The sequence below is a fragment of the Chaetodon trifascialis genome, chromosome 7, assembly GCF_039877785.1.
Source record: "Chaetodon trifascialis isolate fChaTrf1 chromosome 7, fChaTrf1.hap1, whole genome shotgun sequence".
Classification (NCBI taxonomy): Eukaryota; Metazoa; Chordata; class Actinopteri; order Chaetodontiformes; family Chaetodontidae; genus Chaetodon; species Chaetodon trifascialis.
This window is the reverse complement of record NC_092062.1, coordinates 16,518,078-16,533,692: the sequence shown is the minus strand read 5'-3', so window position 1 is coordinate 16,533,692 and position 15,615 is coordinate 16,518,078. Positions and strand designations below refer to the sequence as shown.

The window sequence follows — 15,615 nt, the reverse complement described above, 5'->3', positions numbered from 1 at the left end:
AGGACGGGAAGAGGATGTGTGGAGGACACAGGGAGGAGATCTGACCTCACTCAGTTTTGGGGAAAATGGAGGACTTCTGTTGTTTTTCCCACTTATATTCATCATCAATGATATATATATATATATTTTTTTTTGCATTAGCTCCTCTCATTTTTCACTTCCTTTCTACAATTCTGTTTTTAAAAAAAGTTTTAGAACCCCTTTGCATTACAGCCAATTTAGCATGATGTATGTGTAACAGTCTATTAGAGCACACAGTCAGTGGAAGAAAAATCTTTGATATTGCGTCATAAATGTGCTCAATTGTTTTCACTTCTCCATCCAGCAAGTGTATGTTGGACTAATTGAGAATGTGTGTGCATCAATAGGACTGCACATAATGAACTTATTGCTTACTGTGTAGGTTTTAATTGTGCTTCCACATCCCCACATTGGTTTTAACAAGTTAATGATTTAAGAGTGTCTGTCCGGCTCTGCTGCATGTGCTGAAGGGAATGACACAATGAGGTGCTTATTCACTTATTCCAAACTCCCCTCCCCCATAATTCACTGACTGCACTCCAGTAAAACTCACGTGAGGTGAAGCCACACTGTGACTTTACAACTACACACACACGCGCAGAGACGTGATAGGAGCACACTCGCACACTTGCTCTTACTCACCCCAAGTCCTCGGGGGGTTTTAGTGCCAACTCGTCCCAAAACAGCCTGGATGCTCATTAAAATTGCACAGTGGCCAGCCTTGTGATGGAAATCTGAGCTACTTCGAAGTCATATCTGCTTTGATGGAGCTCGCAGTGACGGGCCTTGGTGAGTGGGGTTGAAGATGCTGCTCTGCCCACCATCTGTGGTTCCCATCACTGTGATGTCACCAACCGGGAACACGGTAAACAGACAGAGGTACAAGGACTACATTTTCAAGGACGCACGTGCATCCCATGACATTGTGCGTGATATTTGGGGCACGGTCGGGCTACAGGCAAATATCATCCTCATCAGTTTCTTTGGCCTGAATGTGTTCTCGGGAGCCTGCTCGTGATGACGCCATCTTACACGACTGCTCAATTATTCAAGTACAGTGAATGAAAGGGAAACACCATGTAGAATGTACTAAGGACAGGAAACAGAGAGGCGTGTAAAGAGGCAGAGCTGGGAAACAGAGCGGGGTATGAATGAGACAAAAGTGAGATAAAAGCTCACACTGTTAGTGGACAACATGGGATTTAGTACATGCACGTGCACCTTATACACCTTATACACACTACGAGGTCTTAGCAGCCCATGTGTGAAGTAAAGACGGCGGGTTCCCTTGAGATTGTATCTTCCAAGATGATTTATAGCCCCTGTCAGATACAATGAAATAAAACTGGGTCAGCATGATGAAATATATCATAACCACACACTTGAAGAATCAAAAAGCTGTGTGAAGAAGCACAGGGAATATTTTTAATAATGTCATGAATTATGCACTTATGTAATTTCTATAGCATATAATGCACATTCAGTTTGTCAAGGATGTTCAGCAAATGAAACACTTGTAAGGGACGCAGCAATTAGTGCTTTGCCCAGATTGAAGTAGGATTAACTGCAGACTAAATGCCTGGCATTCCTGTAATATAACAGATTAATTCATACAGCTCTCATCACACACCCCCATGATGCTGCGTAACACGTGTTTTAGCTGCACAGACAAGTGGAAATCACTGCTTGCCAGTTTGAGTAAAAGTATATGTGTGTGTGTTTTGTTTGTCTGTGTTTACTTGTATAGAAATATCTGTGGTATTGTCATATAATGTGCTGAGGTGTCATTACATAATACAGTTGGCTGGGGGGGGGCAGACAGCACATGTGAGGTGACAGCGAGGAATTCATCATGGGTGGTGGTGGTGGTGGTGGAGGGCTGGATGGGTAAATGTGAGTGAATGTGTTCCTACTGGCCCACTGATCATTGGATAACAACCAGATTAAGGCATTACTCTTCTAAATGTATATTTAACCAGCTTGTTGGACATTTGAAAACTTGATTGACATTTGGAGCGAGACTCACCCACCTGGCAGACCCACGTTCATATATTTATTTTGCAATGACCGTCTCATATAGAGCTGAACTGACTACTTAATCAATTTGTTCGTCAACAGAAAATAAACTAACAGCAATTCTGCTAATTGTTTAAACAATTTATCAAAAAAAAGAGGTTTTCTGAATGCAAGTTTTAAATTGTTGACATCACTATTTTCTTGACTAATCAATGAATTGTGCAGTCTGTAGAAAAACAGATCTCAGAGCACATGGAGACGTCTTAAACTGTGTTGTTTTTGGGTGTCCTGGAATCTGATTCCAGCCATTCCCTCCCCCTTGCTGCATGTTGTCCCTGGCTTTCTCTCCTCCCCTTTCCTGTCTCTCTTCAGCTGTTATGATCCAATAAAGGTAAAAGCCCCCCCCCCACACATTTGTCTGTTTTAAAACAGACAAATGTGTGGTTTGTCAATGCAAAAGCCAAAGATCTCCTTATAACTATCATAGAAGACAAAGAAAAGCAGTAAATAACCACTGATTAAAACACCACCAATTAACTCTCTGTGAAACCACTAATCATCTTTCAGCGCTAGATGTCACCTTGGGCTCTTAAAAGCCATAATGAAAAGTTTTCAAACTTTTGTAGACTATGTCAAAAATGTTACTAACAACCAAAACTGTCAGTTGCAGCCCATTTCTCCTTCACAACACATCTTACTCATATTTCTAAAGGGGTTTTGATTCTACACAAACACAAGAAAGGTCACAGAGTGACCTGGATCCAAAGCTGTGTTTCTATACACAAAGAGGCTTGTGGTGGTGGAAAAGGCTCACGTTTCATGATTGGAAAGAACAAAAGCACACAGTGAAATTTTGTCAATGTGCTTTTTTATTTTCTGGTGCTAATGAGAGGTTTCCTTCCTCCCAGATATCCTTCCAGACACTAAATTGGGGTACTGCAAACCATGTAAAATCTCAGTCTGGTTGTTCATATAAATATCTCTGCAGTGTGCATGTAAACATGCATGTAAACGATGAGTAAGTGGGTGAGCGAGCGAAAGCCACACGGTAAATTGTGTTGGAAGTGTCCTCGATGAGTCAGCATATGAAAAGGTTGATGATGGGGCTGTGCTGTTCAGTAGGAGTAACTGAATGTACCTATAATGAAAGGCCATCATCTTGATGATAGTTATAACTCTGCACAAAGAGCATGTCTGGCAAACTTAATGTGCTGTGTATGTGCAGTTTATCCCAGCAATGGATGGTTACAAACAACATTAGCACTGAGTGAAAGCATGGATGTGGATTGTTGCAGTGGAAGGGGGTGGGGTGGGGGATCTGGCCGACTGGTGTAGCCTCGGGCTCGCTACTGCATTCATGCTCACACTAATACAACTGCACTCGGTTGACCCACATCATGCAAAGACAGAGAAAAAAACGAGGGGGTGGGCCTGCATTGGAAGGAAATGTAGATCACCTGATACTAATATGTTTTCACCAGGGGACTCGCTTCATGACTAATCTGTAATTAGTTGGGCAATAGTTTGACAATGTTTCACTCAAGACTGAGCTGTGATAAACAGAGATTAGAGTTGTGCTTTTATCATGTAAGACAAGTCCTCAGCCATAACCTTAGGAGAGGCAGTTGGAAATGGGAGGCAATCAAACCACTATTTTCTGTTCAGTTTCTGGATAATCAGCTTTTGCATTGAAATATCAGTTCTATTATTAATGTAAACATATAAACCTGAACTTAGTTTGTTGTCCATTTAAATACGTTACTTGATGGATTCAGTTTATTGACCTTCAACATTATGTTTTGGTTTTTTTTCCCTTTAAACTTTGTTAGGTTTTATATTTCTACTGTGCAGTTATAGTTACCACCAGCAGTTGTGGGAACTTACTGAGTACATTTTCTCAAGTATTTCAAATGAGTACAATTTTTAAGCCAAGCATGCTTAAGCTTCTAATTCAAAGGGAATTTACGTACAGCTGCTTAAATATACGAATACTTATTTCACCACTGGTTACTTGAGGTAAACAATTGAATGAAACAGGTTTTCTGCTTATATGTAAGTCAGCATTCTGGGCCTAAATTAATAGTCAAATTAATTAATGTATTGTACGTTTTCTGCAGGTTTGGGGGTTTTAGCTAGTTGGTTAAAAGAAAAATACCGACCGTTTCATCAAGTTATGTCATAATGTCAGTGTTTAATACCTTCTTTTATGCATTGCTAAGCTATTCCTTTGGTCAAATACAAACTTTATCAGATCGCTGACTTATCTAAAAACATGACTTTGAATCACAATTTACAAAAACACAGACCTTACCTCGAGAGAACGGGAAAGACAAAAAGGACATTTCTTTCACTTGCGGGTTGGTGGAAGCAACAAACATTTCACGGAAACGAGCGCGCGGAATGGTCCCGAAGAAGAAGAAGAAGCAGCAGCAACCATTTCCTCTTCCGGGTCTTGGATTAGAAACGTCGTGTGAACGGCGCGACCAAATAGAAAGTTTGCGGAGAACTTATCAGTTTGAGTGTTTTACGCTTCTTTAACTTGGTCGTTTCTGTTAAGCTTTTACAACGTAAGCCGTCTGATATCGGACACAGGCAGAATCGAGAGGTTTGTACGTTTAATGAAGCAGTTATTCGCTGATGTTGGTAGCTCGCAGGTAGCATTGTGCTATGGTAAACTAGCGGGCAGCCGGGAGTTTTGGCGGATGTCATTGATATCAGCTTGTACGTTATTCTTGGTTAGCATAAGTTGTCAGCCAGTCTTAACATTATATATATTCGTTGAGAAGTAACAACACGTTTTTGACTAGCCGTGAATTGGTTTGTATGTGTGAATAATTGGATGTTTGTGTTCCTGCGCCTGAAAACGAGTAAGGGTGAGACAGCGAGGGGGTTTGTATCATGTAGCTCTGTTTAACGGGGCTAGAGTTCATTGAGACATGTAGGTGATAATCAGGTTCATCGGCGTGCATGAATGCTGATGCTATGTGATGTAAATTGCATGATAATCTGTAGGATTGGAGGATGTCTCTTCCCAAACGGGAGATGGAGGAACTGAGGCCATGGGTGGAGCGCACTGTGAAGAAAGTGCTGGGTTTCTCAGAGCCCACAGTGGTCACTGCTGCTTTGCACTGTGTTGGAAAGGGACTGGACAAAAGGAAGACTATAGGTAACTGTAATTTTCATACTAAGTGTCACACTGCAAGTAGTACAGTTTCTTTTCGTATGGTATGTAAATTTATCAAAGTGAATAATGGTGATCATCAACAAAGGTCCCATTTGCCCCTATTTCATTGCCTATCACTGTCAAGATGATTGACTGCAGTGCACTGCACATTTTTTTAGGCTCAGCTGTCAGTCATTGATTTGCTAAATTATTTAAATTTACTCTGGTTATTGAAGAATAATGTAAATTCTTCGGCCAAAATGTCTTTAGTCTTGGTTTTCATAGAGATTTCTCTGTGTGCTTTTAAAGGCACTGTGTCATGAGGTCAAGAGATTATTTAATTGTGCCACTGATAAAAGGAATACTGGATTTGTGCAAATTGTTACACACTCATTCTCACCTCAGACCAGCTGCGTCCCTTCCTTGATGACTCTGCTGGAGGTTTTGTGGAGCGTCTTTTTGAGGCTTTGGAGGAAAGCCGCACTTCCCGCGGCAACAAAGGAGCAGGAGAAAAGAACCGCAAGAGAGACCTTAAGGTAAGCACAATAACAAACTTTACCACTGCAGGGTAATAAAATGGATGTAAAACTAATCAGTTGATTGACTATAGATTACAGTGAGCACCTCAGTTTTTAATTTGATGTGTATCTGATACACCAACCTGCACGTGTTTTGGTGCACCTCATTCCCACAGTTGTCTCCCACTAAAATAGGTCACTCAAGCTAAGGAATTGTTAGTGTGTCATATTTCTAAAAGGGAGTTTGCCTTAATATATCCCCTGGAGAGCTTCCATTTAGTTACACTGTGTGTACAGTTTTTAACACTAGGTAACAGCTAAAGTATGATTCGGTTGTCTGACAGTCATTGCTGTCAAGTTGCCCCTTTTGTGCATATTTTTAAACTAATCGGACAGCATTTTGTGGAAATGTTAAACATTCAGGTTTCATTTTTGATAAACTTAGTACTGTTTTTCAATACACTGACTCCTAATAGTTGATTTGATACTGTTTTGTCTTCATAAAGTGGAATTATCACTTTTTTTTATTGCTTCATTGGTTTTTGACTTGGTGCCCTATATTTTGGCCTCAGTGCCCCAATAAATATGTATTTGTCAAAGGCCAAAGAGGCTTTGCCCTAAAATTGACTTCATTCCCGGCCTGGTGAGTCATCATATAGGATAATCGGGTGTTGAATCACTTGTTTGGCTGGATGGGACGTGTGATATTTGGGTGTTTCTGTTTGGCTGGATGGTTTCAGGATGTGTTTGGTGATGAAGCTGAAACTGGTGCAGTGCGAGAAACTCCGGAGCCAGGAGATGTAACAGCTGTAAAGCGGAAGCGGGTCCCTCGCTTCGAGGAGGTGGAGGAGCCTGAGGTCATACCTGGACCTCCATCTGAGAGCCCTGGCATGCTCACCAAAATGCAGGTATGAGATTATTTTCAGTTACGATTGTACCCAAATACATTATTTTATGATAAACTGTACACGTCTTCACCTGTCTCTCTGCATTAATAGATAAAACAGATGATGGAGGCAGCCACAAAACAGATAGAGGAGAGAAAGAAACAACTGAGCTTTGCCTCTTCAGTCCCTGCTTCACCAGTAATAAATTCACTTTTTTGCTCTTAAAGTTTCAAATTTTAAAATACTGACAAACAGACAAATCAGTAATTTCAGACAGTGCATTCAATATAACGCCATTCTTACTTCTCCCTGACTTTAGCGGTTGCCCGGTCCCACTCCACAGTCACAAATGGAAAACCCTGCAGTCTCACGCCTTCTTGGCTCTCCTGCTGCTGCAGCTGCAGGTGTTGCATCATCCATCGCCCCGTCCCAGGCTGCCAGCTTCATGAATGATGCTATCGAGAAGGCCCGCAAGGCTGCTGAACTGCAGGCACGCATCCAGTCCCAGTTAGCCATGAAACCTGGTATCCTCGGAGCCTTGGGAAACACTGGGCCTCACAACCTAGTGGCACTAGCGAATCTACATGCTATGGGAATTGCCCCACCGTGAGTAATGTCACAGTATATAGAACTTTAAAATCTAAACAGGACAAAAATGTGGTGGATGATGTTGGTTCATTGATGTGGCAGTGTGAAAATAGGCTGCTTTCTCTGTGTGTCGCTTTTATAGGAAAGTAGAAGCCAAGGAAGTGAACAAGCCAACGCCTCTTATTCTAGATGACAAAGGAAGAACTGTAGATGCCAGTGGCAAAGAGGTTGAACTCACACACCGTATGCCCACACTGAAAGGTATGTGTACAGTGGTTCAGTACTCTTACACCTAGATGCAGTAACTTAATTTCTTGTTTTAGCATTCTGCAATTAATTGTCGTCCATCTGTACAGCAAACATTCGAGCGGTAAAGAGGGAGCAGTTCCGTCAACAGCTGAAAGAGAAGCCTGGAGATGACTTGGAGTCTACCTCCTATTTCGACCAACGTGTATTTATTGCACCTGCTCAGCGACCTCGCAAGGCCTTCAAATTCCACGAGCAGGGGCGCTTTGAGAAGATCGCTCAGAGAATTAGAACTAAGGTTGGATTTACCAGGATTTAGTGTCACATGTCAGTTGTTTCAGCCTCAATATTTGAAATAGACATGAAATTAAAACATGGTTCAAAGCAACTTTTCTAAACGTGTCCAACCTGCATTGATCTTGACCTCAATCAGGCCCAGTTGGAAAGGTTGCAGTGTGAGATTGCCCAGGCAGCAAAGAAGACAGGAATCCAGGCGTCCACCAAGCTGGCACTGATTGCCCCTAAGAAAGAGATTGGAGAAGGAGAGGTGCCTACCATTGAGTGGTGGGACTCCTTCATCCTGCCCTCCAACGTAGACATGTAAGAAACTACAGCTAACCCAGGAACTCAAACACTTGATGTTAGGAAAAACATTAAAGTGTCCTTTGTTTCATTGTCGCTGCTATGGTGAAGCTGTAGAACACAGTCTTTATGGCATAAACAGTAGTTTAGTTTGTACAATGAAATTGCTGTATTTAACGTGTTTTCCCCTCTTTCCTTATGAAGAACATCAGACACAAAATTTGAAGACTTGGAGCTCTTTGGTGTGACCAACCTGGTAGAACATCCTGCCCAAATTAGCCCTCCAGGTAAATTTATGTGAATTAACGTAGTGAGTTAATTATAAGTTTTATAGTTAATTATCAGATTTTGTAAGTGAGACCACATAAACAGAAAACAAAGAGATACAACTGTGAAAATATACAGTTTACCATCAACATTACTGTTCCAGTAGCCCAATGATTGCACTGCAGACAGCTACTTTACCAATACACTTTCCTCTTTGATTTATGGCACAAGACCCACTGGGAAAAAAAAGTAGACAACAGAAAATGAAATTGCATTCACAAGCGCTTGCAGGCAGTGCACAGGTGATTCCCATTACTTACTTAATACAGAAATGTGCTTTCTGTCAAAGCTGTTTTTGTCTGCACCCAGTGGAATTGTTTTTAACAGGCAAAACTGAACATTTTGTTGTCAATACATACTCATCTTTAACCTCTCCACAAGCCATTCTACACCCTGTAGAGTGTCTTGATGGTATTCATTTAGTTGCTGGAAAAGTTACAATATATGTAATTTTTTTTCTTTCCTTTTTTCCCCCTCAGTTGACACAGATAAGCCAGTAACACTGGGTGTATACCTGACAAAGAAAGAACAGAAGAAACTGAGACGACAGACACGAAGGGAGGGACAGAAAGAGGTTCAAGAGAAGGTTCGTTTGGGACTGATGCCTCCACCAGAACCCAAAGGTAAACACACACGCACACACACACGCACACACACAGAGATCAGTCGTTACAAACTATGACAAAAAGGATGAGGTAGAACCTAACTGAAGTTTGCATTAATTTTCTCAGTACGTATCTCCAACCTGATGAGGGTTCTGGGAACAGAGGCGGTTCAGGACCCCACGAAGGTGGAGGCCCACGTCAGAGCACAGATGGCCAAGAGACAGAAGTTAGTAAACACAGTCAACCTCCACAATGCTTGTCCCTCACTCGTCATTTCTTGCACTACTCTGGAATTACCTTTTAACATAGTGTGATTAGAAAAACTTCAAATAAAGAAACTGTCTTTTCAGATTTTTATAACTGTGTCCTTCTCTTTGCAGAGCTCATGAGGAGGCCAATGCAGCACGCAAGCTCACAGCAGAGCAGAGGAAAGAGAAGAAGGTCAAGAAGTTAAAAGAAGACCTCATTGATGGTGTTCACATTGCTGTGTACAGGTGTGCATTAGAACACGTACTGTAGCTCAGACATAAAGTGTGTGTGTGTGTAATTTAAGCGCCTTACCATCCCTGTACAGGATCCGCAACCTGCAAAATCCCGCTAAGAAGTTTAAAGTGGAAGCCAATGCCAACCAGCTGTACCTGACGGGCACAGTAGTTCTGCACAGAGACGTCAACCTTGTTGTGGTGGAAGGAGGTAAGAGACAACACTGACAGGAGAGATGTATCCCATCAATGCTTGTGGTTCCATTCATTTTTTCTCTTTCACATACTGTACAGCTGGTACTTTTCATGATCTGATCTCTAATTAACATTTTGAGCTGTAGTGCTGTGAGAAGGAAATGTCTGTGGTTGTTAACTGTTGGTCTTCAATTTATGATAGTATGAAATGTGCTTGTAAATCATTATATGGGTTTAGTAACAGTAATAATCGTAACTTCTAAACTTTACTATGTTGTACACTCTTTGGTTTGTTTTCCCAAATGTTCCCCCTCAAACCCTCTACAACCTGTTTTTAATTATTATTGTTACTGTTTATTTTGGATTTTTAATTGCTCAGTGGTCTGCATCTCGCTGTTTGTATGTTCTCAGAACTAAAAATGGGCTTGTTATACAGGATTAAAAGTACAGAAAGCCTCAAGGGACAGTATTACCAAACACAACATATTAGAGTGAATGTCAAAGTGAAAAGTGAAAGTCAAAATGGGCAGCAAGTGTGTGGTTGCAGGAGAGCAAAGGCAACTGATGAATGAGAGCGCATGAAAGGAGTCCAAACTTACCAGACAGAAATTTTGTGTGTCCCTTTATCATTGTGACTTACAGGGTGACATTTTTCCATCTGATGTACAGTACTGTTACAACCCTGATCCCAGAAATGTTGAGATGCTGTGCAAAATGTAAATAAAACAGAATGCAGGCACTTGCAAGCAAGCTGTGAACAACAATGGTTTTCTAAAGTGTTCCCAAGCCCACATATTAACATCCTTAATACAGTCATGTGTTCGCAAAGTGGTGAACCTCGCTCCATCCTTGCTTGTGAATGACTGAGCCTTTCGAGGATGCCCCTCTCATACCCAATCATGATAATATCACCTGTTACCAATGAGCCTGTTTACCTGTGGAATGTTCCAAACAGGTGTTTTTGGAGCATTCCACTACTTTCCCAGTCTGTTGTTGCTCCTGTCCAACTTGTTTGCTGCATTGAATTCAAAATATATTTACAAAAACCAATGAAACTGATGAGGTCAAACATTAAATATATTGTCTTTGTACTGGTTTCAATTGAGTTTATGTCTTAATGGATTACCAAGTTCTCACTTTGTTTTATTTATCCATCTTTTTTGGAATCAGGGTTATAAGTTTGTCAAAGTTTTAGTATCTTATGCTCAGTAAGATTTTAAGTATGTTATGTCAGTGTTAAGGATTGCCACAGTGTTTGAACATGCTCGTGTTGTGCCATTTTGTGGTAAGCTACTGACATCATGGACGACATTTTTTTAAAACTGGTTTTGTTAAAAAAAAAAAAAAAAAGCCCAAAAACTGTAACTCCACTTCTATGAGGCTTGATGTCAGTCTCAGTCGGTTCTACGTGGTTTCATCTTCTCTGCCTCCCAAGAAATAAATTGAATAATCAAAGTCGTACTTAAAATCCATAAATCTCCCTCCCTTTTCAGGCCCTAAATCCCAGAAAAAGTTCAAGAGGATGATGCTGCACAGAATCAAATGGGAGGAACACAACAGTAAAAGAGATGGTAAGAGTGGCTTGACTTTTTAATCTTGTGCTAGCTGCCATGGCTTTGTGCATATTTCAGGGATACTGACCATCTTGACCATTAATTCTCAATTAGATCCAGATGGTGATGATGATACAAAGAGGAACAACAAGTGCTGGCTGATATGGGAGGTGAGTGTTCACACACCCTGCTCTCTGCTGCACATGTCATCGTGTCATCAATGACTTTGTTGACGTAGTTTTGTCTCTTATCGCTTGCTTCTCCAGGGAACAGCTAAAGAGCGTAGTTTTGGGGAGATGAAGTTCAAGCAGTGTCCCACAGAGAGCATGGCCAGAGAACACTTCAAGAAACATGGCACAGAACACTACTGGGACCTCGCTCTCAGTATGAGTGTGTTGGACTCCACAGATGACTGAAACCTGCTCGGAGAGTACATCGTTCTCACTCAACGTCCCCTTCTGCAAGCCCTCAGACCCACAGCCTTGCAGCCAGTCGGCCCCTCACTGCTGACTGGCTGCCTTCAACTGGGGACAGACTTCATCAAGAGACTTGAGCATAGAAAAGGAGGAACAGTAAACCCATGTGGATGTTTTTGCGAGACAGATCAGGGTGTGTGTGTATGCCTGCATCAGTGTTCATCTCTTCGGCGGTAGGCTGTTCTGTCTGATATTGTGCTATTTGTTTTTACAGTCTGACAGATCGCACTCTCTGGTGTAAATCCATCACCAAAGGCTTTATGTGATGATGAGAAATGGGTTTTTTATGACTTATTTTTTGTGATGGAAACCCCACATGTACACTGATAATAATCCCTGTCTGAGTCAAGCAGATAATAAAAACTACCCCTTCAGTGAATGACTGCACCACTGTCGTGCTGACACATTTAGAGTAAACCTGGGCTGTTAAGACATTGTTATAAGACTTCTTGTCGTTACATGTAGGTTACATTTCACAGAATTTAAGGCTCCAAAGTCCATATTTTCTCTATCGAATGAGAAACGAGCAAACCCTTGACTCACTAAAGTTACATTTCTCTGCAACGTTTCAGTCTCAACCTTAAATAAACAAAATCAAACTTAACCGACTTGTGTTCATTTTTTCCGTCAGCTGGGATGACTCGGCTAAAAATAACAGTACACATCAACTATCATCTTAGCTATGTCGTTTTATCCCGTGTTGTGTACTGTGAGTTGTATTTGTACTTCCAGTTATGTCGTTATCATTAAGTAAAACATGGGGGCGTGTTTCTAATCGTCCTTTCGTTAAGTTGGCTCGTTCATCCACACCAGCGGCGAGCGACCAGCAGAAAGAACAGGAAAGATGGCGGCCGGTTCTGGGGCTGCAAGCGGCCACGGAGCACGCAGCTCCAACGCTGCTCTTGAAGCGTCTTTGGACCGGCGGTTTCAAGGAGTATCCAACACTATGGAGTCAATACAGGGGCTTTCAACCTGGTGCATTGAAAACAAAAAGCACCACGGCCTTATCATTCGCTCCTGGATGAAGTGGCTCAAGAAATGTGAGTAGCTTCTTAGTGAGCCTAACCCGCTAGCTAGCTTGCTTTAGCTAATTCAAATGCATTTCTGCGTTGACCATGATTAAGCTTGCAAAAACAGCTGGGTCTTCTTGTGATAGTTTTGCATGGAAAGTGTTGCAATGCAGTGCATCACAAAACAACGTTTGTTAATTTCTAAAGTGAATTTTGAATTTGTAATCGACTTATCGACACTTGAAATTAGCCGCAAACATAAGCTAAGCTAACGCTAACGATTCGCTGCTCGTGACGCTCTCACTGGTAGCGCTGTTTACTGTTGGGCCTCCCGGGGCTCATGTCTGCTTTGAACGAGTCTGCTTCTTCACGAAGAATTGCAATGCAGTCCACCGCTAATCTCAAGGAATACACTCATGAGGTTAAGGTGGTCACAGCGTGTTTAGTCAGATTTAGTTACATGTCCGCTTATGTCGCTGCCTTGTAGTTTGAGTGCAAGTTCAGTTGTGGCTGAGGTGAGTCGTTTAACATGTATGATTGTTTTTGGTGATGCAGTGGCTAATGTTCTTGTTAAGTAGGTAGCTGAACAAGATAAAGGGCAAATCCACTCAAACCAAATTCATATGATCTGTGTTTTTTTCTGTTGAGCATGGCACGAGTTGAACAAGGTGCCGTCAGGGAAAGGTCGAGTTAAAACCGAGCCACATTTTAAGTGTCATTGGACATTGTTAATGCACTTTACAGAGGCTCGCACAGGCTCTAATTGCTTTTGCCTCACAGTTCTTTTAAATTCAAAACGACCCACTGTGTATTAAATGTAAATAAAAATATAATTATTAAATTTGATCTCTTATGTTGACCAAGCAGTTTTGCACATAGTAACTCAACTTGTCGTGGATGGAGTTTGGGACACATGTTTCCCGTCAGTGAAGCATCTGAGATAGACACCAGATAGGCCCTGTTGATTAGTGTCACTGAAGTCTGACAAGAGTTTGGCCTCATTTCTAATTCAGGGTAGTTGTGCATTAAATCACCAGTTTGTTCATGCACCCATTTTATTTTGATTTATGCTGGATTTAACAGTTTGTCTCTATTAGTAACGGACAGGCCTTTTGGCAGCATTTTGCCAGTCCTGTAGTATTATTACTGCTGAGTTAACAGACATTACAACATAGCAGTCATGTCTTACAACAGTATCTACAAATTTCCTGCATGTAGTTCAGGCTAATGAGGTATTATGAGTCTTGCATGCAGCATTTTAATTACTGCAATGCTGATAATGGGGTCCAATTTTACTCTTAGATGTAATTCCAAAATTACTCTCCTTAATTTACACAACATGTGTGCAGCAAATAACCATAGTGGTTAATTGAATATGGGTTCTTTGGAAAAGTTAGTGAAATTGAGGTAACACAATGGTGAAGCCACTGAACAGCTCCATCACACCATTGCGTCTGTGCCTCTAGCTATTGCCTCTTGTGTCTCTAGCTGTCTTCGTAAAGGTTTACAGAAATTTGCATGGCCTCTGACTTAACACCAATAGAAAACAAGAATCAGAATCATTTGCCGAGCAGTTCCTGTGTTATAAGCCGACTGTTTTTTAAAACCTGGAGCGATGGATGGTTCAGTGGATTTACAGATTTTGTCAGCTTCTCAGCTGTGTGGGCAGAACAAGAAGGCGACAGAATATGCCACATATCTTCTGCTTGTTGATGGCAGTGAATGCAGGAATAGATTTTGTGGATGTTACGAGTGCTTGATGAAGGCTAATACACCATCTGATCTTTTACATTGCTTTTGATAAATTGGTAGAATTCTAATGTTGGAAAACTTTGTCTGTTGGTTGAAGACTTAGTTCGTCCCCTGAGAAATGAAGGTTTTTTTTTGTTGTTTTTTTATCCTGTGGAGAAAGATTTTGTTACTTAAACTAGACCTTAGAAATAATCTTTTGTATTTTCTCATCACTGTTGCAGATTTCAAAAAGTTTAGTTTTCCGTGTGTTTTTGGAAAGAAATTCCAGTTGGTGCGTATTTAACTTGTGTGAGCAGTGATGGTTTATTATCATGGCGTGAATATCCAGAAGCTGTTAAATACCAAAGCAAATATTTGTTGTTAAAGTTAATATGAAACAGGATTGGACTAATTTGGGTGTTTATATGCATAGAAGCCAGTGTGTGTATATGTAAAAACACTAGGATCACAACATCCTATTCTAAATTCACATGAAAGGTAAATGCAAGGTGTTGTTGTTCACATAGTTTTTTTTGTTTTTTCTTTAGTCAGGGATGTTTCACTGATCACATTTGCACAGTTACACACATTCATACTTGGCTACCCAGTCTCATCTGATGGCCACTGAGCAGCTGGGGTTGACATAATGAAGGAGTGGTAAGTGCTGGTCCGAGGGGTTGAACCTCCTTCCAGTCACAGGTTTGCTTTTTCTGACCTTTAGACCACCACGGCCCCAAGATGTAAGTAACATTTTGAGAGCGGAATAAATAATCCAACCTATGCTATTGTCACTGGGGGTCCCTCCTGGACTTTCTGGTACAGTATGGCTGCTGAAATCGTGTCAGAAAATGTCTTTTGTCAGCATTTGTTATAGGATTTTTTTTTAATACCTTGATTAACTTTGTGCAGCAGATCTGCCAAATCTTGTATAAGTCTCTGCCCTAAAATCTCGAGAGTTTTATTATTTATCAGGGAGGGTTTTTTTTTTTTTTTTTTGTTAAATTTTGACTAGAAACCGTCAGGCAAATCATCATGTAGGCATTTTTTTAATCCCTCCTCATCACTGCCCACAGAGCAATGCATGCTAAAAGCTTATGCTGACTGCACACGGTGAACTGCTGTGCACTGGCTGAGCCATTGTTTTCAAATGGAGAGCATTGCCAACTGTCCGAGAGGAAATCTTCTGATCATCATTTATTCTTGGCTATTCTCTGA

General features: G+C 41.2%; 2 protein-coding genes across 5 annotated transcripts in view; both read left to right on the top strand.

Annotated features, from left to right (window-relative positions):
• Window positions 1–4,473: 4,473 nt before the first annotated feature.
• Window positions 4,474–12,263, top strand: prpf3 (PRP3 pre-mRNA processing factor 3 homolog (yeast)). Of its 2 annotated transcripts, XM_070966017.1 has the most exons (17): window positions 4,474–4,642; window positions 5,050–5,203; window positions 5,606–5,736; window positions 6,459–6,626; window positions 6,717–6,803; window positions 6,925–7,211; window positions 7,336–7,454; window positions 7,550–7,737; window positions 7,873–8,039; window positions 8,226–8,308; window positions 8,828–8,971; window positions 9,080–9,179; window positions 9,334–9,447; window positions 9,528–9,646; window positions 11,124–11,201; window positions 11,298–11,353; window positions 11,450–12,263. In XM_070966017.1, exons 2-17 carry the CDS (start codon window positions 5,059–5,061, stop codon window positions 11,597–11,599), a joined length of 2,136 nt encoding a protein of 711 aa, XP_070822118.1. In that variant the 5' UTR covers window positions 4,474–4,642; window positions 5,050–5,058; the 3' UTR covers window positions 11,600–12,263. The 2 variants fall into 2 exon arrangements, with proteins under 2 accessions (XP_070822118.1, XP_070822119.1); XM_070966018.1 differs by lacking the exon at window positions 4,474–4,642 and having other exon boundaries at window positions 4,921–5,203.
• A 7-nt stretch (window positions 12,264–12,270) lies between these two features.
• tars2 (threonyl-tRNA synthetase 2, mitochondrial) overlaps window positions 12,271–15,615 on the top strand; it is a 30,134-nt gene continuing 26,789 nt past the window's right edge. For all 3 annotated transcript variants that reach the window (XR_011602337.1, XR_011602336.1, XM_070966014.1), the window contains exon 1: window positions 12,271–12,699. Coding sequence is in view for 1 of the 3 variants with exons in the window: in XM_070966014.1 (XP_070822115.1) it covers window positions 12,504–12,699 (196 nt within the window). In the remaining 2 variants the exon portion in view is untranslated. The remainder of the gene's footprint in view (window positions 12,700–15,615) is intronic.